Genomic DNA, 21,942 nt, shown 5'->3' with positions numbered 1-21,942 from the left:
TCAGCCAGATATAGGAACCTTATTGGCTCCTGATTGGTGAATAGCAATTTAAATACTGAAAACTTCTCTACCTATTTATTAAATGCACTAAAAGTTTGTCATTAAGCACATTAACGAACCACAAGCTTCATGAGTTTTCTTTTTCCTCATGGTTCAATGCATAAACCCAGATAATGTTCTATTTTTATTCATCTTCTGTTGGTTTGTGTGTTTTATCACTTCTCACAGATTCTTAATTGGTATAATATATGGACTTTGACAGGGCCATTCTAACACCTGAATGGGCATTAATCTAACCCACGTGTCAAACTCAAGGCCCTGGGGCCGAATCCGGTCAGCCATAACTTTTTATGTGGCCCTTTAGACTCCAGAGGAACTCATAAATAGAACCCTCAAGATAACAGTCGTGTGCTTAGATATTATTTTAATCAGTCAAACCAAAGGTTTTGTTATCTGTATACTGCCAAACTACATCAATGTAAAAAGATGTTCAATATTATCTAACTTTAAGAAGTACTAAAGACTACAGAGACGGCTGTTTATTTATATTTAAATGGTTTGTTTATGGGTTCTTCCACAAGCGGCCCTTTGCGGACATTCATGATCTTTATCTAAACCGTTTCACTTTACCTCTGGCTGAATGTTTTGCGTCGTCGTCCTGCAGGAAGATGAACTTCCAAAAACAGGTTTTGTTATGATTGTCCCAAAGTTTAGCCACATCCATCTTCGTATGCAAAAGAATCAAATCCCCACATCCAACAGAATTTGGTAACTACTTACATTTACTCAGTTACATTTACTTGGAAATAGTAGAAACATTTTTACTACGCTGTACTTTTTACTTTTACTTGAGTAGTTTTATTATGAAGTATCACTACTCTTACTTGAGTAAAAATGTCTGGATTCTCTACCCATTGAATGAAGAACAAACTCCTTTCAGCCAAAAATTCACCAGACACAGACCTGCAGTGAAATAAATTGAAAAATGTTTCTTTTGCCTGATTTTGTTAATTTGTGATTATGTTATTTCTAAATATGAAATGATCAGTTTTGATCAATTAGTCACCTTCTCTCTCATGTTTTCAGCGTCATCTCCATTGATTGTGCAATTGCAAACAGGACTTCTTATGACTTATAACACAAAACAGCTGAATTTATACTAAACATGAATGACTGAATGACGGTGGACCCTTTTTTCTTATTAAGTCACTCACACATGCAATTATAGCACTGGATTTATGGGTAAAGATAGGTACACTGCACACTTTTCAGATTTGTATTTGTAGAAAAGTGTTGAAAATTTTAGGGACTTTTTCTTACAATTCCTATTTTGAGTTCTTACATAGAAAATCTCAAATGCGCTGACGTTTGTGGCTGTAATGTCACACAGAGAAGAGATCAACTCTTTCCTAGCTGTGTGCCGTGCGTGACGACAGTGTGCATCTGAACCTGCGCTATTCTGGGATCAACATCTTGTTAAAACGGATTAACTGTCTATCTTTGATGTCATGGTGTACACCTGAGAACAGTAAACACACACACACACACACACACACACACAATGGCTAACAGGAAGAAAATCAATGAGCTGATTTTGATGTTTATCACAGATTGTTTTGAAAATGCAGAAAAATAAATGATACAACAGGTGACTACGGAAAAAATGAGTGAAGAGACATTAAAAGAGGACAGAAAACAATTTTTTTTGATTTTGTTTTATTAAACAACACGGACGATGGATAAAGACGGGAAACACAGACAGAATATGATTGATGAACATGACATTACACGCATACCCTCATGATGTTCTAAAATTCAAACCACACACGAAATCTACCATGAAAAACATTCATGTTTGCTTCAGCGCTGACCACAGCCGCGCAGTAACACTTCTAAACGTACGGCTGAAGCAGAGCCGCCGAGAATTTACGGCTCAAAATATCTTTGGCTCAGACAGAAAGGCTTAGATGCAGAAAACTTCTTCTTTGGTGAAAACAACACTCAGCAGTCAGTCACGAGCTGCTCTGAACACACATCAAGAACAAGCGAGACATCCGGGGCCCTCCAGGAGCTTTTGTAGCTACAGCTCTGTTTTTCAGAGTTCACAAATTCATCCGTACACAGCTTCCAAACCCCAAAGTTCAGACGAGACTGACAGGTTATCAGGTAGTGGGAATCGTATAAATAACTGGATTTTATATTATTCCTCAGCTCCCCGAAAATGTTTTTTCTGAATGCAGAGCGTGCTTCTCTTTACATCGTAACTTAGACTTTTACGTCATTGGACAGATGGAAAACAGATTGCCAGAAAGTTCAAGGTGATCATTAACAAAGTAAATGACTATTTCTAATTTAAAGTCCTCAAATAGTGCGACAAACTTATGTTAGTTTCTCTAAGTTACCCGCCTGCTGAAAGTCATTATACAGTTTGACTCCTACAGAACAAGTTATGGTCAGTTTTTTTGTTTTATTTTGTTGTAAAACTTTAAGACAAAACCTAGTCGCCAAACTCAAACTTTCCATTTCTGTTCAGTAAGTCTGTATTTGCCTCCTTGTTTTTGTTCCCTTTTTATTTACAAGTTTTTAATCACACTCCATATTCCAAAGTAGAAATTAATTCAATCCTGCTGAACGTCTCAATACTTGAGCCTCCTTTGATGTCATCAACCCAAATACACACAAATCTAAATAATTTTTTTTTTTCCAGTTCTGCCCACTTTTAAAGTTTAGATCTTGTTGAATCCTTTTGCAGTGAACCATACTTTATTCCCAGCTGAGTTTTCATTACAACTGTACATTACTGAAAATAAAATTAACCACTGCATAGCATCTTTAAAGAACTCGGTTCATGGTGAAACCTGTAATCTTGTAGGAAGCAAGTTGGGCTTGGCATTACTTTTTGAAGATTGCACATCAATCTGTACCAACTGTGCAAACCTTTGATGTATTTCTTTAAAACTTTGCTCATATTTGTCTACTTAAAAGAATTTCACAACATTCTGATTACTGACACTGAAAAACATTAACCAGTGACCCAGCTGCACACAGAGGGCCTGATTCACTAAAGCACTGCTCTCCTTTTGCATCTAATTCACAAAACTTCTACAAAGGAATATTTGCACCTCAAACTGCACTGTCAGCAAAAAGCCTCTCTCCTGCAACAATACAGTCTGGTGTTACGCATGCCTTTATGCCTTTAGATGAAATGGAGCCCACATTTGCTGTACTGCTTTTTTTATTATTCATAAGACAAGTGAGGAGAACCTGAAATTGTTGCGAGCTAATTTTGTAATTTATAAATACATTGCCAAATAAGTGCACAATTTGATCAATTTAATCAGTTAAGTCAAATCTGTAAATAAGATTTGTTGCCATCTTACAAAAAGTAAGAACACCTTTATTGAGCGACTGCATCCTGACCAAGAAAGATTGCAGAAACCCGATAAGCCTTTTAGCTTCAGTGTCTCATTAGTGCTACTTGCTTTGTGATTTAGACACTGAAATGGAGGCAAAGACGCAAGACAGTGTATGTGAATCAGGACATATGTGCTCATCCTTTCATGGACAAACAAAACAAGTTTTATAAACACCGACTATAAATAAAGTGCTGCTGATGTGAAAGGCACAGAATCACTCTGTGGTCCCTGAAATCAAACCACAGAAGTCCCTAATCTTTCTCAGTACTAGCCAAAATAAATGTCCATTCTCATCCCTTGCAATCTGACAGTTACTCATTCAAATGCAGACATTTTCCTAAAGCGTCTCAAAAGATATTCACAGCCCTTCCACACTCACACACACTCAGTCGTTTGCTCCCCAGTCCACCTCTGGCCCGTCGTCCAGCCTGAGGATGAGGTAGGACAGCAGCTGGAAGAGGTTCTGCCACAGGAGAATCGCCACATAAAAGTAAATGTCGCTTACGTCCGTCTGGCACACGTCTCCAGCGAAGCTCATGTCGCACACGCAGACGAACCTGTTGACCAGGTTTCTGCAGTAGCCGCCGTTCAGACACGGGTTGGATTTGCACTCGTCCACATCCTGCTCGCACCTAAAGACACACGACAACATAAAACAGTGTACAATCTATATTTATATACACATTTTTCTTTATAAATTGCACACTAACACAGTTATTTAGATGGCAGCAGAAAATGTAACTGTGAACAGACACCATATGTGCTTTTTGGTTAAATTTGCTGGCTTCTACCGACTCCTGATTGGTTCTCAGACACCACCTGATCTTGTTTTAGTTTTGCTAACAAATTACATGACCAAAGCTTACTTATCATTAAAAGAAAAACATAAAGAAACACATGACAGACTTTCATGAAGTAATTAGCTTGAATTGGGCCAATTCAAGCTAATTACTACAGGTGTCCCACAGAGCTCTCTCTTAGCGTCTCTTTTGTTTTTAATTACAAATTTAGCTTTTGTTAGATGACATTATTATTTTCTTGGGACTCTTCTGTAATCAGATCTGAATAAAGTTTCATCCTGTTTCTCGTTTTGCAGAAAGATTTTATAAACAGTGATACTGTAATGCAGTGAAAGCCTAGCTTGCTTATTGTCTCTATAATACAACATACTTTGTGTTTCTTGTTGTCTTACAAGTTTAAATTTTTTCTATATCTTTCAATTATGCTTATTTTGCATCTGTTAATGTTTTTACAGATTTACATTTTATTATTTGATTTATTTCTTGTAGCTGCATCATTTTTATTATTGTTGTTTTTTGCTGTGTAGAAAATGATGCACACCTTTACAAGGAACCCGCTGAGAAAAGACTGCAGGGCAAACAAAGAACTCACTGAAAGAATAATATTTACCTTTTGCATGTGGGATTCTTGACCCAATCTCGAATGGTCAGAAGACAACGGATGAATGAAGGGAGCGACTTTATCTTACCTGTGTCCAATGAATCCTGCAGGACAGTCGCAGGAGAGCTCCCGGTCAGTGCAGTTCCCTCCGTTGAAGCAGGTATAATTCCTGACCTCATCACCACACACAGAAACAGGCAGCTTGGGAATGCTAAGAGAAAAACCAGAGGTGAAACACGTGTTTCCAGGGCTTCAGCACATTTTAAACTTCCATAAATGAAATGCATTCAATTTTAGAACAATTTTCATAAATAGTCTGAATATTTGAATGCAAAACATTTACCTTAAAAAATGGGGCTTATTACTTGTATGTTTCAGAAACAATAAAACAGCACAAATCGTGAGTAAATGACTCTTCCGCTTCTATTTTTGCCATCTGGACAAGCAAAGCTGAGTTTAGCTTTAAAATGTAAAATCTTATTCTCATACCAGAATGTATTCCTAAAAAATAGAAAATTCAATGCGTTTTTGTTTTTGTTTTTTTTACATTTGTACGACAGATTCAGTTTAGGAGTCAGACTGACTACTAAGATGTTAGTAAAGTTATGATTTCGCACATCAGAAATAAGTCAAACCTATAAATACAAAACAATAGAAAACACACTTTGGAAACTATTATGTTAATCTTTTATGAAAATGTGGATTATGTACTGTAAATATCAAAATGTTTTCAATACTCAATTTTATTTCTCAATACTTATTTGGAAAATGTGATATATAATTGCAACTTCGAGACTTTTCAAGACTTTGCAGGATTCCTGTATTTAAACCAGAAGGTGCATTGTTCTGGATGATTTGTTTGGCCTCCTGCTGTTTCCCAAGAAAGAAAATAAACGCGGCAAAATGAGATTATTGGCCAGCAAACTGTCACATCCAAAGTGCAGGAATCAGCAAGCAAACAATCTCTCTACAACCTTTTGTAACAATGTGAAAGTCAGTCCTCAGTGGATGTAAAAATAGGTACTTATCTCTGAAAAGGTACAATTTTGTTTGGGGAGTCTTCTGTTTGAATGGTTGGGAATGTTTTGAACAACAGCTGTCACTCATTTGAAAGACTGGTTGGCTCATTTTGACAACAAACATCGTCAGAGGGAGTGTTAATATTTGCTTTTCTTGGCATTTTGTTGCACACAACTCAACAAAAGAACAGGATGCGCTGTGCATGACATGTGAGAGACAAATATCTAACAGGAAGCAAACACCTGGGAATGCAGGAGAAATAAAGAAAGAAAAACAAAACTCACATTTTTCTGACAACGATGTACCAAGGAAGTTCTTCCACGCGTTCGCTGCAGAACAACAGAAAGGGGGAAAAAAATTGAAAGGAGGAAGAAAGCAGCACAAACAAGTGAGAAAAACAAAGCAAAGTCATTTTGATGAAAACTATGCAGCGGAGATGTTCCCAGTAAAGGGAGATCGCTTCACTGGCTGCTTTCTTAGCGAGACACTTGCAAAGATTTTACCCGTGCAAAAGAGGCAAAAAGGCAGGAGGCTGTGTGTTTACGGGATAAATGTTTGGAGGCGTTCCCCCGCTGGTTCTCAGAGGCAAACCGTAGATGACAAGGGAGAGAAACTGGCGCCGAACCAGAGAGACTGAGGCCTTTTCTGGCTGACACTAGAATAGAAACGCAGCTTCTGAGACGCTTACTGCAACTGTGGTTGAAGTGCTGAACAGAGGCAAAGACATGGAGACATTTACAGTGAAGGATTTTGTTTTGTGTTGTGGTGCGCTCCCTTGGCTGTGTGCGATTTTGGAGCATTTATTTGTGTATTTTGTGCTTGCTAAGTAAGGTTTTAGTTCTGTTTTTTACGACACTTTTGGAGCATTGAGAATATCTTAAAAGGGAGAGGTTGTTTGTTATCTGATAATCCACATTTTTCAGCTTTTTACATCCAGGAAAAATAGAGTAGAAACCACATGTTTACATACCCAGTTTTAAGAGACCCGTTATATTTTCTTCAATAAAAAGAAAACAGTTCTTTTTATTCTTTTTAACAGCACAAATAATGTCTGTTTTAAATATCAAATAATGAGCAAGAAATTTTGTGGGGAATTTTTTATTACTTTATCCAAAGTCAGAAGTTGGCATACACTAAGATTACTGTGCCTTTAAACCATTTGGGATGATTTCCTGCTTTATAAGCTTAAACTGAATAAAACTGATGCCCGACACCACATGTATTTTAATACTGCAAATCAAATAGTGGTTTCATGTCTGTATAATTAAACCATAGCAGAAGAGGAAACAAATAGAATTTGTTGTAAACAGACACCCTAATGTGTAACAACGCTGTTATTACCAATTGGTTAATTTTAAAGTTTAATTCTTATTTTAAAAGCTTCTATAAAATTTCCTATTTTAGTAATTTTACTAATTTGAAACAGGAAATATTTAGTTTGACTCAATTTGAGACAGTGGGGAAAAACTTTGTCTCTTTATACAGTGGAAGTTAATGAGTGTATTAGCACAATATGGCTGAAAAATATATCAGGATATAAGGGTTTGAAATCGATAATTATTGATGTCGATAATTATTGATTCTTTTTTTTGTTTAAATATCTGAAATACAGTCAAACTGGTGGCGTGACCTTTCCTGTTTTATCCTAAGCTTTTACTCCACATTGCTGTTTTTTTATTTTTAAACAGTTTTGAGGCACCATGGCAAAACCTTAAAGTTACTCAACAGGCCGTTGCTAGGTAACCAAAGTTAGTTGATGTCACCAGACTTGATTAGCGCCATGAGAGGTTCAGTGACTAAAGCCTTTCCTCTGCCTACATCCCCCAGAATGCTGTGCGGTTCTGGATCGGAATCCAGTGAAATTATTGAATGTTCTAGCAGATTTTTCTCGATTGATATTGATCACGTGTCTATCACAATAGATATTGTTATTGGCTTATTGTCCAGCCCTATATGCTGTGCACTACTCTGGAAAGACACAAAATCTTGCCAAGTATTTTTGTGCAAATACACTTAAAAAAAAGACAAAACTGACTTATAAATAACTCTTCAGTAAGAAATAGGAGTTTAATAAGTTAATATTGATAAAAAAAGTTCCACTGGCAGATTGTTTCACTTTTAACATGTCTTCTTATAAGTGAAATAATATGCCAGTGGGACTAGTATTTTTTTTAATCAATATTAGGGAATTATTTACTTAAAACAAGCTCCTACATCTTGATTAAAAACTATTTGTGAGCTGGTTCTGTCTTATTTTAAGTGTATTTGCACTAAAAACTATACCAAAAATTCTTGGTCAGATTTGTGTTTTTACAGTGTTCTGTCTGCAGAAAAGCACCTGAACTCACCTGCAGAGCGGTCCAGTGTAGTTCTCGGCACAGAGGCAGGCATATTTATCCGGCCCATGGAGGCAGGTGGCTCCATTGGCACACAGGTGGTTCTTACACACATCTACCTGTTCCTCACAGTCCACACCTGTGTACCCGACCTCACAGGTGCACTCGTAGCTGAGCCCGTTGATGCTACAGTTGCCATGGAGACAAGGGTTCGAAGCGCAGGTGTCTATCAGGACGTCGCAGCGTCTGCCGGCCCAGCCCTCAGCACAGGTGCAGTTGTAGGTGTTGAACAGGTCCTGGCACTGGCCGCCGTTGACACAGGGGCTGGGCTCGCACACCGAGGCGCCTCTACAGCCGGGCAGCGCCGAGTTCGGGGATTTTTGGATAAACTGCTCGATCTGCAGACGCGGGAGGTTCACCTCCGAGGAGCTGAAGTAAGGCAGAGCGATGCCGCCCAGCTCCACTGTTCCCAGACAGCCGGCCAGGGACCAGCCAGTGAACGGAGCCAGGCCGCCCAGGTAGATGTCCACCCCTTCCCTGAGGAAGTTCAGGTTGCTGCCCTGGCTCTTGGAGAGGCTGGCTTCCTCTATCTCATCATCCAGAACCAAAGTCCAACGAGAGGACGGCGCCCACGGCGCAGTCATGAACAGATGGACGGCGTGCCACTCGCCGTCAGTGATGCTCCTCCTGCTGCTGAGGCTCACCGTCGACACCCTCTCCTCTCTTTTCTCCTCTTTCTCCTCCTCCGAGCCGCTGAGGCCACCAGAGGAGCTCTGGAGCTCCATGAAGAGGAGACCATCCTGAACGGAAACCGTGATGAAGGAGGAACCTTTCTCCGCATGCAGGATGGCTGCATTACGCTTCCGTGAGCGGAGGTTTAGAGACAGGCTGGTGATGTTTTGGAATATGTGGCCGTTTCCCCGATAGGTCATCACAGTGCTGTCATTCAGGAAAGTTGCATTGGAGTAACCTGGAGGAATAACAGGGACAATCTGCAGTAAATACAGCCGTTATCAAATCTAAAACCTTCAAGCAGACACTTTGACTAAAAGTTCCTTCTGAAGAAAAATCAACCCGGAGCATTACTGTCTGCATTTTTCTCTGTAGATATTATCTTCAGCCTTCTATCACCTGAAGAACATTTCTGGGATTAAAGGACTAATGTCCCAGCAAGCTGTAGAGAAACTCATCCATCTGTTTATCTTTAGTCGTATTGACACTGCAGCAGTGTTTTCACAAGTCTGTCTAAAATATCAATCACTAAAACCAGGCAGATGGAGCACATCACGGTCACACGTTATCCACTGGGTAAATTTTAAAACCTCAACAGAGTCTTTGGCTCCAGCAAGCAATGAGTTCTCATCAGCCAAGGCTCCAAATCCTTTTGTAGGAAGCAAAAATTAGGACAAGAGGCTGTGGTTTACCAGGCTAATACTCTTCTAGCTTAACACAAATTATCAAGTCACAGACCCTTTATTTAACAATGTTATAAAGCAATAAAGTTATTTGCAAGTAGAAAACAAATTCAGTTACTCTTTGTGCCAACAGAGAGCAAAACAAACAGGAGACGTCAGCAACAGATGAGTTTAAGAAAATGTTTTCATTACCTTGATGCAAGTTGGAGAGTTTCCAGTCAGGTTTAAGTTTTATTTTGCTTTCATCAACATTAAATGATTTAATCATACTTAAATCAAGTAGCTTGAACCTAACAAATAACTTTGCCCAATTTTACAACACCAGTTTCAGCAGATAATAAAAATAATCCACTGCAAAAACACAAAATCTTACCAAGAAGTTTCTAATGTAACTATCTTAGTTCACTTGAAATAGGACACAACTAACTTACAAATAACGTTATAAGATATATAAGATATCAGAGATTGTCTTAAGTCAATAATTCTTTAATATTCATTTAATAAAAGTACTGGTTCCACTGGCAGATTATTTCAGTTATAACAGCACATTTTCCTAAGTTATAAGTGAAATAATCTGCCAGTGGAACTATATTTCATCAATATTAAGGAATTATTGTTTTGAAACAAGCTTCTATATCTTGCTGAAAAGTCACTTGTGTGTAAGCTTTGTCCTATTTAAAGTATACTAAGATATTTGCACCAGAAACTAGACCTAAAACTCATGGTAAGATTTTGCAGTGTAAAGATGAAGAAATGAACGTATCAGTGGAAACGGGTTCCTTAAAAGACAGAGAGTCATCACTAATCCCTTTGAGAAAAGGATAAAGTAGCTTTGGATCAATCCTGCTTTACGGATCAGATACTGAATACAAGATTGAGGCCAGAATCTAAATAAAACTGCTGTGACATTCAGTCGCATAGAGACAAGTTAAGAATGTAACTAGGAAATCCTAGAACAAGGGCAATAATGAGATAATATGCAGAACATTCACCTTGTATTGGAGTAAAACAACAGAAGCATTTTCTGTTTTAGTAAAAACAACCCACCTCTGTCATCTTTCATTTTAAGCAATTTCAGCTGTGCAGGTAAATTGGAGTCACTTACATTCGTATCCCTGCTGCTGCTGCACCATCTTGCACTCTGCAGGTGTGGGGCATGGGGACAGCTCACACCACTTTACCTCGTCACAGCGCCGCCCTGCTGTGCTGCTGGGGCAGGTGCAGGTGAAGTCGTCCCACCCAGAGAAGCAAATGCCCCCATTTAAACATGGATTTCTCTGTGAATGAGAAACAAACATACGCTGCATTATTATCTGGTAGAACTGTCCTTTACAAAGTGTTTTGGTTTGCTAGAGTTTTGGACTGTTGGGTCAGTTTTTTATCATTTACATTTTATAAAATCACAGTTGAAGTTTTAGAATATTTATAAATAAATAATTATGTTTTCAGCCAAAGCTGATGACAACATAAACTCCACTGATATGCAAATGTTGTACGATTCTCAGATTTTGCAAATAAATCCTTCCAGCTGCTTCTACTTTAATAATAAAGAAACTACTCACACATCAAGATGCAGAAAAATATTCCCTCTTTCATAAAGCTTAGCTTTGAATATTACTGTCTTGAGCTACAGACACTAAGATCCCCCCTTGTTTAAGTCATAGTAACGTACAACCTGCTGTTTTTATGCATTATATTGTTCATAACTTTATCTAACATGCTCTTCTCTTTTGCTGGACTTTTGTTGGATGTTTCTCTGTGACCTGATGATACTTCAGCTCTAGATCAGATCAAATGGTTGTTCTACTTCGATTTGAGCTTTTTCAGCAGTTTTCTCCATCAGTTTCAGCTTCTGCAATTCACAATGCATCTACTGTATTTTCTCATCACATTGTTTTGGAAATATTTGCTCCTCTAATATTTGTGCTCCACTTTTTAACTCTTTAATTACATCAGCCCCTTTCCCTTTGGTCCTTCCTTATTTCATAAAAACACTGTACATGTGCAATTTTCAGGTGTTACACAACATGTAACTCCAGCATGTATTTGTGCAGCTATCAGTGTGTTTGCTTACACTGCAGGCGTTGTCTCCAGGGCAGCCCTGAATCACATTTTCTATTTGCTCAAGAGGATATGATGTCAGCGAAGTGTCCAGCCCGAAGAACTGCAGCCTCGTGTCGCCGATCCTCAAATCCTGGATGCAGCCTTTGAAAAATCCACCAAACTCTGAAGTGCTACTCTTCTCCGGCAGACCTCCAACAAAAACTACATCACCTGCGTTGACATCTACAGTCCTTCCCTCCACATCACCTTGTTTCTGCCCCGCTACATACAGCGACATGCGACCATCCAGAACCTCTACAGTTACAAAGTGGACCTCTCCATCATGAATGGCTCTTTGTGCCCTCACGCTCTCAGAGTTACGGAGACGAACTTTGACCCTGCCGCCCTCCAGCCACATGTGCAGGTATGGGCTGCTGCTGCTGTTGGAGAGCACCAGCAGGAGTCCGTTCCGCCTCCGCGTGCGCAGGAACAGGGAGACGGAGAGGTTCTGACCCAGATCGTCGTGGATGGCGAAGGCCGCAAAACTGTGAGAGTCCTCATTCCCAAAGCGAGCAGTAACATGTTCTGCAAAAAAGATAGTCAATTTTTAGTCTGGAGGACATTATCATCAAGATTATGTGTTTTCATACGATGCACAGACACAAAATAAACTAAAAAGCCCAAATTTATTTGAGATACGGAAAAACAAAGATTTGTTTCTATGACTGCTAAATGAGAAAATAATCTTATAGATTTGAATCAGGCTGAAATTTAACTGTTAGCAGTATAACCCTAAACATACAACCAGATTAATGCTGAAACGATTATATATTAATCATAATGAATTGATTATTGAAACAATCAAGTCAGCTAATTTAGTAATTGATTAATCGCTAACTGGAGAATACAGACTATAAAAAGACCATTTACTGAAAGAACAACACATTCACAGCAGATACACAGCAGTGAATCAACCAAAACTTATTTCTTTATTTGTATTTTTAATGTATTTCAAATATTGTTTAAAAATGCTTAAGTAGTTAAATGATAAATCTGCGGAATGTGACTATTTTTATCCAATTAATCATTAGAATAATTGATTGCTAAAATGATAGTTATCTGCAGCCGTATTACTGTCAGAAAGGTTTTTTGAACTCATATTTTTTGGAGATTTTATGTGTCCGATTAATGCAAAGCAGTACACAGTTGTGAAGTGGAAGTAAAAGTTTTCTAAATTTGTTCAAAATAAAAACCTGAAAAGTATGGAGTGCATTTGTATTCAGCTCTTTTGATTGGTACTTTCTAGAACCATCTGTTGCTTCAAATGTTTTAGAGTATTTCTCTACCATCTTTGCACATCCAGAAAGAGAGATTTTTGCATGCTTACACACAGGATTACTTCAGTAAATTCTGATTTTCTTGTATTTTATTCAGTGGTATTGGAAAAAAAGAGGGCTGCACACAAATGCATGCAACACCATCTATTCTTTTCCTTCCAGCTCACAATCATACAATAAATCTGTGTTGAATCCAATCCCGATGGATAACATGTAAGTTTGTGTTTGGAACATGACAAAATGAGTATTAATACCTCACTAAACTTACTGTATTTTAAGAAAATCTGTATTAGTTTAGAGTTTCTGCAGAACTGTTGGAGTTCAGTCTCAAAAAGAGGAAAGTTTACGGTGGCCCTCATTGAAACGTGTTCTGTGTCAGCTGTCAGCACTTTCCACTCTGGGTCGGTCATCTTATTAGATAGTGAAACCACGAAGGAAAAAAAACAGGCTCAGGCCGGGAGAGCGCGTCACAAAAAACCTTACGCAAGCTTCAAAACGTTTCCATGTTGATGTGTCAAAATTTGTAGCCTTGCAGAAATGTGTTTGTGTCAGCAAACAAAGGATTTACACTCATAAAGGAGAAAAATGGAGTGCTTTCCATTTTACACCGAAATTAAAGAATAATCTGAAACATAAATCTAAAATGAGTATAATTCTTTTCCTGCTGTTTTAAGTTTGTGAAATTATGTTAAAAAATGTGCGACATTTCCTTGCAGGACATGATTATTTTCTAAATAGGATCCTTTGTATCCTTAATCCGCTACGTCGGATAAGAGGATCTCTTCCCGGGCCTCTTTGTTCTGGCTTTTGATTGGACTTGTCTCTGGCAAATTCTGTTACACAAAAGCAGCTAAGGACGTTACTTAATTACCCATTTATGAAATTTGGAGCCTGTGATGTAACTGTTTCTCCTGCAGTTCTAATTATTCAGGTCTGGAAACTAATATCAGTTTAAAGTCAACCTATTATACTTCATGCAACAGCTTAGAATAGGTCTGTGGACTACACAAAACATGCTCTTTACATATTTTGAACAAAATCTTTCTTATATAATGACACTTTAGCCTGATCAGTTTAGCTTATATTGATCTCCTTTCAGATTGAACTGTTTTAGGGCCTCTTTCAGTTTAAATCCAAATAAGCTGCTGCTGGCCACACCCCCCAACTTAATGTTTAGACAAAATGGCTACAAACACATGCGCAATTATAGAAAAGGACATGTTTGAAAAGCAGAAGTGGAGCCTTCTGCACAATCAACAAGAATGCAGCAAGTAGTTTCTGGATAGTAAGTGAACAACAAATATGTGTCTTTTTCAGCAGCCATTGTAAAGCGGTAAAATCAGCTGACCAAGTGAGCTCTGTTTCCTAGCAACCCGATCGGGTTGGCCTCTGCTGGGGTTACTAGCAGAGGCATGTTGTAGTGCCCAACGACTGTGACCTAACATTTAGGAGGTTTTTTAAGCAGCGCATTTTTCAGACACCAAAAGAAATTAACATATTAGCAAAAACAGCTGAGTGGTTTTTTGGAGCGCGTTGAAAAAGAGTTGAGACCCAAAAGTTAGTATAAAAACATGCAAAAAGTGAATTTTGAATTATAAGTTCCCTTTAAATATTTTATATCTGACAAAAAAGAAAACAAAAACTAAAATGTGCATTTATATATAAAGAAGAAAAATTTGTCTCTTCCTGTTGTGAACTTACCCTCCTCACAGTCGTGCCCCTCGTAAGGCCTTGTGCACTGGCACTGGTAGCTCTGCCACAGGTTCTCACACCGGCCTCCGTTTTGGCACGGCTCGTTCCGGCAGCGGTCCCTGTGGCTGCAGCCGGGCGACACGTTAACTGCTGAGTCGCTCAGCCATTCCTCTGGAACAACGAGCTGCCAGTCTACGAACACATCACGCATGCACCCGATGAACACGGGCAAACTAAAGTGTCTACTGAACCAATGTGGGTTTTTGAGGCCCCCCCCTATAAATGTGTCCTGAGGGGAAGTCTCAAGCTCTGTCAGATTGGTTTGGACTGGGGTCACCGTGTGATACAACTGCCTCCCATAGCGTCCAGCGTCATCGAATAATCTAAGGCTCAGGATCTCATTTGTGAGCACAACCTCCACAGTGTGCCACTCTCCATCCATGACATTATGTGGAAGCTCCAGAGTATGGATCTCTCCATCGGACCCAACAGATTTCTCGCTCCACAGCATCAGAAACAGCTGACCCCTGTCCAGCTGAAGCTGCAGCGTCATCCCCCTGATGTTCCTCTGGAACAACAACGCAGATGGCAGAACGGTCTTGAAGCTCAGCGTGATGTTGGTAGTCAGATCAGCGTTCACCAGGGGGTTGTGAAGCAACAGGTAACCTCTGCGCTCAAAGGAAAACGTGGTCGGGGTGTTGCAGAGCGGTCCAGTGTATCCGGGTGTGCAGGAGCAGGTGTAACCGTCAGTCCCGTCCAGCAGGAACGGAGAGCAGGAGGCCCCGTTCTGGCACTCATGACCTTCACAGCCGACTAATTTCACGTCGCAGTTCGTACCTCCATAGAGAACGCCGTCACGCGCCTGTTTGAGGCATTGGCAGGTGAAGCCACCGTCGAGGCTCTCACATCGGCCCCCGTTTTGGCAGGGACTGGACTCGCACTGGTTCACCACTTCCTGACAGTGGAAACCTGTAGACAGAAAATATAGAAGCAGAAACTTTCAGAAAAGTCTCTATGCTGCAAAAACAAATATCAAGTATACTTACCAAGTATTTTTGTCTAGTAGAAACTAGACCATTTTCTATTTTCTAACACCCTTGTCCCTAGTGGGGTCAAGAGGTGCTGGTGCCTATCTCCAGCTAACGTTCTGGGCAAGAGGCGGAGTCACCCTGGACAGGTTGCCAGTCTGTCGCAGGGCATACTGTAAATATCTTACACTTAAAATAAGACAAAGCTAACTTATGTAACTTTTCAGTAAGATATAAGACATTGTTTTATGTCAATAATTTCTGAATATAGACAAAACGTGCTAGTTCCACTGGCAAGTTTTTCACTTATTACAAAACCTGCTGTCCATGTTATAAGTTTAGAAAAGATCAGCAAATGTTCTAATTTGTAGTGAAAATCTATATTTATTCAAGAAACTAGACCAAATTTGACCAAAATACTTGGTCTTTTGCAGAATAGAACAACAATTAAACAACTAGATATTGCTCTCTGATGTAAATTCAGATATAAATTGTGAAAAATATTCCTGTTGTTACAAAATCTTCTGCCATGACAAATATATATTTTTATATGTGTTTTGTTGCTGAAATGATATAGAAATGTGTTATTCTGGTCAAATTATTTCCTCCAAAATCTCTACATGAATGTCTTAACTTGGCATTTTTAGATATGACAAAGATTTTTTTTTAAATCACTAGTAAATGAATTTAACATAAATTAAAGAATTTAAAATATAGAACGTCTGTTAAGCATTAAACTGTTTGAAAAAACCAGTGATTAATGATGAAAGAACCAGGTGACTTGTTATGTAACAGCATTACCAAATCTATTCATATAAACACAAGCTCCAGTTTACCTGCCCCAAGAAACAAAATCGACAAAATCCATGGTGCGGGTGCCCACATCATGCCGACACGTTTGCAACCAGAACCGACCCAAACTTGTTTGACTTCATATTAGTTTATGTTTGCGTCCCATCGAAGCTCTGCTGCTTGTGTAGCCGTGTGCTCTGAAGCATGTCGAGGCGAATATGTTCAGTCAGGAGACCAGCAAAGCCAGATCCCCGGGGATTAAGCTAATGCTATTTAGCCACCTTACTGAGTCAGAGCCGCCGCCACTGGCAGAGAGTCAGTTTTCAGAACACAATTATCAGTAGGCAGCAGCTCACAGTGGGACCAACACTTAAACACAAGAAATAATGTGAGCATTTTACAGCTCAAAATGTATCTTTTGCTACAAAAGAGATAAAGTTAAAATTTGCAAGTTCAAAAGTTACAATTTTTAAAAAAAAAATGTCCACTCTCATTACTGGTTAGTCTGTCACAATATACAATTAACCAATTAATTATTGATAAGTTATCATTTGAATTCTGATGATCAGTATTTCTTTTTATTTTGGTTTGCTTGTTTTCGGAGACATCATGATCCAGTATAAATAGTTTCAGTTGTGTGTGGTTTTTATTTACTTTTATTAATAGTTTTTTGTTGCTGTGTTTTATTTTGTTATTTTTTTAATATCTTCCAGTTCCAGTGTGGAGTGCACAATTATTATTGAAAGGGCAAACTTTCATGATGCCATTATCAGAATATTAGTTGAAAATAGACACTTTGAGTGTAGAGAAACTCAAAAAATTGCCATTTGCTAAAAGAACAACACATTCACTATTCCAAAACTGTACAAAAAAATATATACATTTTGCATTTAAGGAAAGAAAAACATTTTTTATCTGTTAATACCAAGAAATTCTCAGAGCTCCTCAAGATTCAGTTTTCTCTTCACTTGGTCCAAGTTCTGTAAAATATTTTCTATTAAGCACCTTTTGCTATCCAATTATTAATTGGTTAATCCCAAAAATACTCCACAGATCAGCCCTACACTGAGTTAATGTTAAGTCAAGCAGAAAGTCCTTCTTACATGTTAGAAGGATTTTTACCTGCAGATGCACCATTTGCTACAAATGATCAAGCGTTCACTAAAGAAATATTATTGCATTTTAGGTGCTAAAATCTTTATTTACTAATTTAAAAAAGGAATTTAGTAATTTCTTTCTTTGTATTTTTATGCATTTCTAATATTATGCAAAATAAGCTTAAGTTGTTAAATAAAAAATCTGCAGAATGTGATTTATTGATAGAATAATTGATCACTAAATAATTGTTAGTTGCAGCCCTGGTTTCAGTGTACCTGCTGTTCCTGGAGGACAGATGCAGATGTAGCCTGCAGCATATCTGTGGTCGTATCGTTCAGGCAGCAGAGGCTCGCTGCCGTAAAGAGCCTGCCATGACCTCTCCAGGCACCTGCCACGGTTCATGCACGGACTGCTGCTGCACTCGGTTGTGTCTATCTCACAGTTACGGCCCTCAAACCCTGAAATGAGGAGCCAGACTGCAGTTATGATTAGATCAAAGCTTCATGAGCACAAAAAATTTTTTTTATTTTTCTCACCCGGCCAGCATTCACAGGTGTAGTTACCCTGGTTGTCCTTACAGATGGCGCTGTTGAAGCAGGGATCAGAGTTGCACTGTGGCAGCAGCGTCTCACAGTGCGGCCCAGTGAATGCTGTGTGTGAGCAGTCGCAGCTGTATCTGAGACAATCACATATTACCGATATATATAAGAAATATATCGGTAATATTTTTCTCAGAAGTTCCTTCAATCAATCAATCATGTTTCTTTGTGTGGCATTTTTCATTAGCAAAGTGCTTTACATAATAAAAAACGTAAAAAAAAAAATTTTAAAAAAAAAACATTGTGCGCTCACGAATTGTGAAACCAATGACAAACATTACATTTTTTGTCAAATGTCATTATCAAACTCAACAATACACATAAAAATGTTGGTTAATGTTTCAGTAATAATTATTTGTTGAAATAAATTCTAAACAGGTGGGTTTTTAAAATAACTCAGTGTTTCTGCTGTTTTGCAGTTTTCTGGAATTTTGTTCCAGATTTGTGGTGCATAGAAGCTGAATGCTGCTTCTCCATGTTTGGTTCTGGTTCTGGAGATGCAGATCAGAACCAGAACCAGGAAGCCTGAGAGGTCTGGAAGGTAGATACAACAACAGCAGGTATTTCATGCATTTTGGTGCCAAGCCGGTCAGTAATTTATAAACTAGCAGTATTTTATCTTCAGTTTGTTTCCATGATGGCAGCATTAACAGGCGTTTATCCGTAAAGACTTACTCATTCACCCCGTCAACACACAGAGCCCCGTTTTGGCATGGCTGCTCCTGGCAATCGTCTGTGTTGATTTCGCATCGGTCTCCTTGGAAACCAACATGGCAGATGCACCGAAAGCCTGTGGCGTGGTTAACACAAGTGCCACGGTGAAGACAAGGCTGTGACTGACACTGGTCGACCTGGAGCTCACAAATGGTTCCTGTGAACATCATCAAAGCCACACAGATGTCAGAGTCCAGGTGAGCCCAGCTGCACAGGCTGGGGGCGGGGGGCGAAAAATAAGCAAAGCTTTCAGGCCGGCTGACTGTGATCAAGGGTTTCTTTTTTATGTCACAGGAAAGTGTCCCTTTCTGCAGCTGGTCTAAACTTTGGAAACAAACTGTGCTTTGTATGCAGGATTCTAGCTCTATGTGGGTTGTCTCCTGAAGGAAAATGAGGAGGATCTGAACCTTTTCGCAAGAGCTGCTAAGGGGCGGTAATATGTATTTACCAGGAACATAAAGCCATTTTATAGCACATCAAGTAATTATGTTACCTTCACTTGTTGTAAAAATACTGTAAATATCAAATATGACTTAAAAGAAATTAGATTTTGCAATTTAATGCGAAATCATACTGGGCCTCTGTCTCTTTAAGAAGCTCCTGCTCTAACAGATACTCCTTCAGCACATCATCACAACAACATTTCTCCAATAAGTCTTTAAAACCGTTCTTAGGAGTGTTGGACAAGCCAAATAAAAGGTGTTTGCTAATTGCTGCTGCCGCTAGTCTGGAGGAGCAGAGTAGAAGAGCTGTAAGAGGCAGAGAATGCAAGTATTTATATACTTCAAATGGCTACCTTTGTTTTGTTTGTTTTTTTATTATGAGAACAGATCAAAGTCATATGAGAACAAAGTCATATTATTACAAGAATAAATCACAGTAATTCAAGACTAAATTAAACAAATAAAATATTACCAGAATAAGGTTATGGTAATAGGAGAATAAAGCCGTAATAATACAAGAATAATGTCATAACATTGCCAGAATAAGGACGTAATAACATAATAGTATGAGAATAAAGTCATATATTAATAACGAAGGAGCAATTTTATAAGAACTCCTACACAAAAAATATAAAGAAATTAAAATGAGATTATGTTGAACATCTTGTGACTTTGGTATCGGTATTATAAATAAGGAAATACTTTTTGTCAGATTTAGAAAAGATCATGCAAATGACTATCTAGTTTGGAACCACATTTATATTTACCAAATATAAATATATTTATTTATATGATATTTCACACAGATTAGTCTATATGTATTGACTAGTGTGTGTAGGTCTGTCATATAAAATCTCCACAAAAATCCTAGTTTGTGGTTGTGATGTGACAAAATGTGTTGTTTTGAAAGGCACCGTAAACCATAAGATGCTAAAATATAAACGTTGTCCCCACAGACTGTGTCATATGTATAAGTTAGCATAAGATAATATAAAAATATATTAAAAAGTCGTCTATTAAACTTCTACACATTTAGCTTAAAACCAAACACACTCACCTGTGAATCCAGGAGGACACAAACAGGAGAATCTACCCACTCCGTCCACACAGGTGGCTCCGTTCCTGCAGGGCTGTGAAGCGCACTCGTTCACGTCTATCTGGCAGTGAGCGCCCTGGAAACCTGGCACGCAGAAGCAGGAGTAGCCGTTCCCACGGGTTCTGCATATTGCCTGATTTTGGCACAGGTTCTGGAGGCAGGGGTCTGGAGTCTGAGACAGCTTGTCAGGGGACGCACCTAGGAGCATGATGTGTTATTTAATATCAAACTTCGAAGATGTTTTCCTTTACTGAAACACATTCATGATTCTTTATTTAGCAAAGCATACACCTTTGTAAAAAAAGTGAACATTGATCTGACGTCTCAGCAACAAGGACCATTTTCATTAAGTCTGTTCAAAATATCCTATAATTCAGTCACAACAGTCAGAACACGCAGACAGAGTCCTAACTCTTTAAATTTTTATGATCCTGTGAGTTTCTGTCAATATGTGACAAACTGCTCCTGCATGAAAGACCTCCTTTTCTTTTTGTTAGTTTCTTTAGAAACCAGAAAAGCTTTTAAAAATAGTCACTAACTGGTTAACTTTACATATTGTTTAATGTATTAAACTTAAACTGTATACCTGTCTTTTTATTTTAGTGGAAACAACCTTGAGGTGGTTTCATCTAAAAGTAATTTTAGTAAACCCTGTTTTTAGTACAGCGAGATTTTTCTCAAGATTGTGGAAACATTGGCGTCATCATTTATTTGTGGCTAAGTGACAGTCATGTTTCTTTTTGTTTTTTTTTTCTTTTTGTTTTACTATGGACCTCTTTTGTGTCTGAAATAAAGATTGATTGATTGATTGATAAAAGGAGAGTTTGTTTCCACTTAAGTTTTTTCCTGAAACCAAAAGATGCGGTAGAAGAAAAGATTGTAGAATCCATATTACTTATTACTTATTAACATGATCAAACAGATGCGCTTCTCAAAGTCTGCTTCTGATTGGTTGATCAGCACCTTGTGGTGACTCCTTCCCCTCCAGCTGCTCTACGTTCTGGCACACAATCAGAGAAACAGAACCAGTGAAGCCTTTCGCTTTTTTGTCTAAGATGGTGTAACATTCCTGCAAGATTCAGATTTTGCATTTTCTCCATATCTGTGACATGTTAAGAGACTTTCTTTCTGAGTCACAAATGTTTGAATTCAAAGTGTGGAACCACTAAAATATCCAAATTACTTAAAGATGACCCATTATGTTTCTTTCAATAGGTTGCGATAGGTCTAACTTTCATTTTATCTAAGCACGTTACATAAAATGAAAATTTATCTTTAACTCTTCATCTTCGTATTCATTTTAGTATTCAATTTAGGGTTCATCTGCCCAAAGCTACTTCTTCCACATGGTCGCTGTGTCCTCTATATGAAGCTTTTGGCTAATTACAAACAGGTTTTCTTTTAGTTGTCTTATTAAATACTGCTTCTTTTTGCAGGTATTCTGTAATTGCTGGATTTGTGGACTGCATGACTAAAGACCAATATATACTTCACAAGAACAAAAAAAAAATT

General features: G+C 38.4%; 1 protein-coding gene across 6 annotated transcripts in view; it reads right to left on the bottom strand.

Moving 5' to 3' along the window:
- The window catches only part of crb1 (crumbs cell polarity complex component 1), a 28,593-nt gene that overhangs the window by 4,597 nt on the left and 2,054 nt on the right, over positions 1-21,942 (bottom strand). For 4 of the 6 annotated variants that reach the window (XM_028028277.1, XM_028028280.1, XM_028028278.1 and 1 more), the window contains exons 2-12: positions 20,392-20,628; positions 18,853-19,048; positions 18,115-18,254; positions 17,854-18,036; positions 14,670-15,629; positions 11,663-12,216; positions 10,694-10,865; positions 8,186-9,143; positions 6,122-6,166; positions 4,906-5,028; positions 3,922-4,048 (exon numbers count right to left, since the gene is read on the bottom strand). In XM_028028277.1, the coding sequence (XP_027884078.1) occupies positions 3,922-4,048; positions 4,906-5,028; positions 6,122-6,166; positions 8,186-9,143; positions 10,694-10,865; positions 11,663-12,216; positions 14,670-15,629; positions 17,854-18,036; positions 18,115-18,254; positions 18,853-19,048; positions 20,392-20,628 (3,695 nt within the window). Of the gene's footprint in view, positions 1-1,705; positions 3,845-3,921; positions 4,049-4,905; positions 5,029-6,121; positions 6,167-8,185; positions 9,144-10,693; positions 10,866-11,662; positions 12,217-14,669; positions 15,630-16,524; positions 17,100-17,853; positions 18,037-18,114; positions 18,255-18,852; positions 19,049-20,391; positions 20,629-21,942 lie in introns of those variants that run through there. The other 2 variants (XM_028028282.1, XM_028028283.1) reach the window with 2 other exon arrangements.

The sequence above is a fragment of the Xiphophorus couchianus genome, chromosome 9 (assembly GCF_001444195.1).
Source record: "Xiphophorus couchianus chromosome 9, X_couchianus-1.0, whole genome shotgun sequence".
NCBI classification, from domain to species: domain Eukaryota; kingdom Metazoa; phylum Chordata; class Actinopteri; order Cyprinodontiformes; family Poeciliidae; genus Xiphophorus; species Xiphophorus couchianus.
Note: the sequence above shows the minus strand (reverse complement) of the source record. Positions and strands in the feature narration are given on the sequence as shown.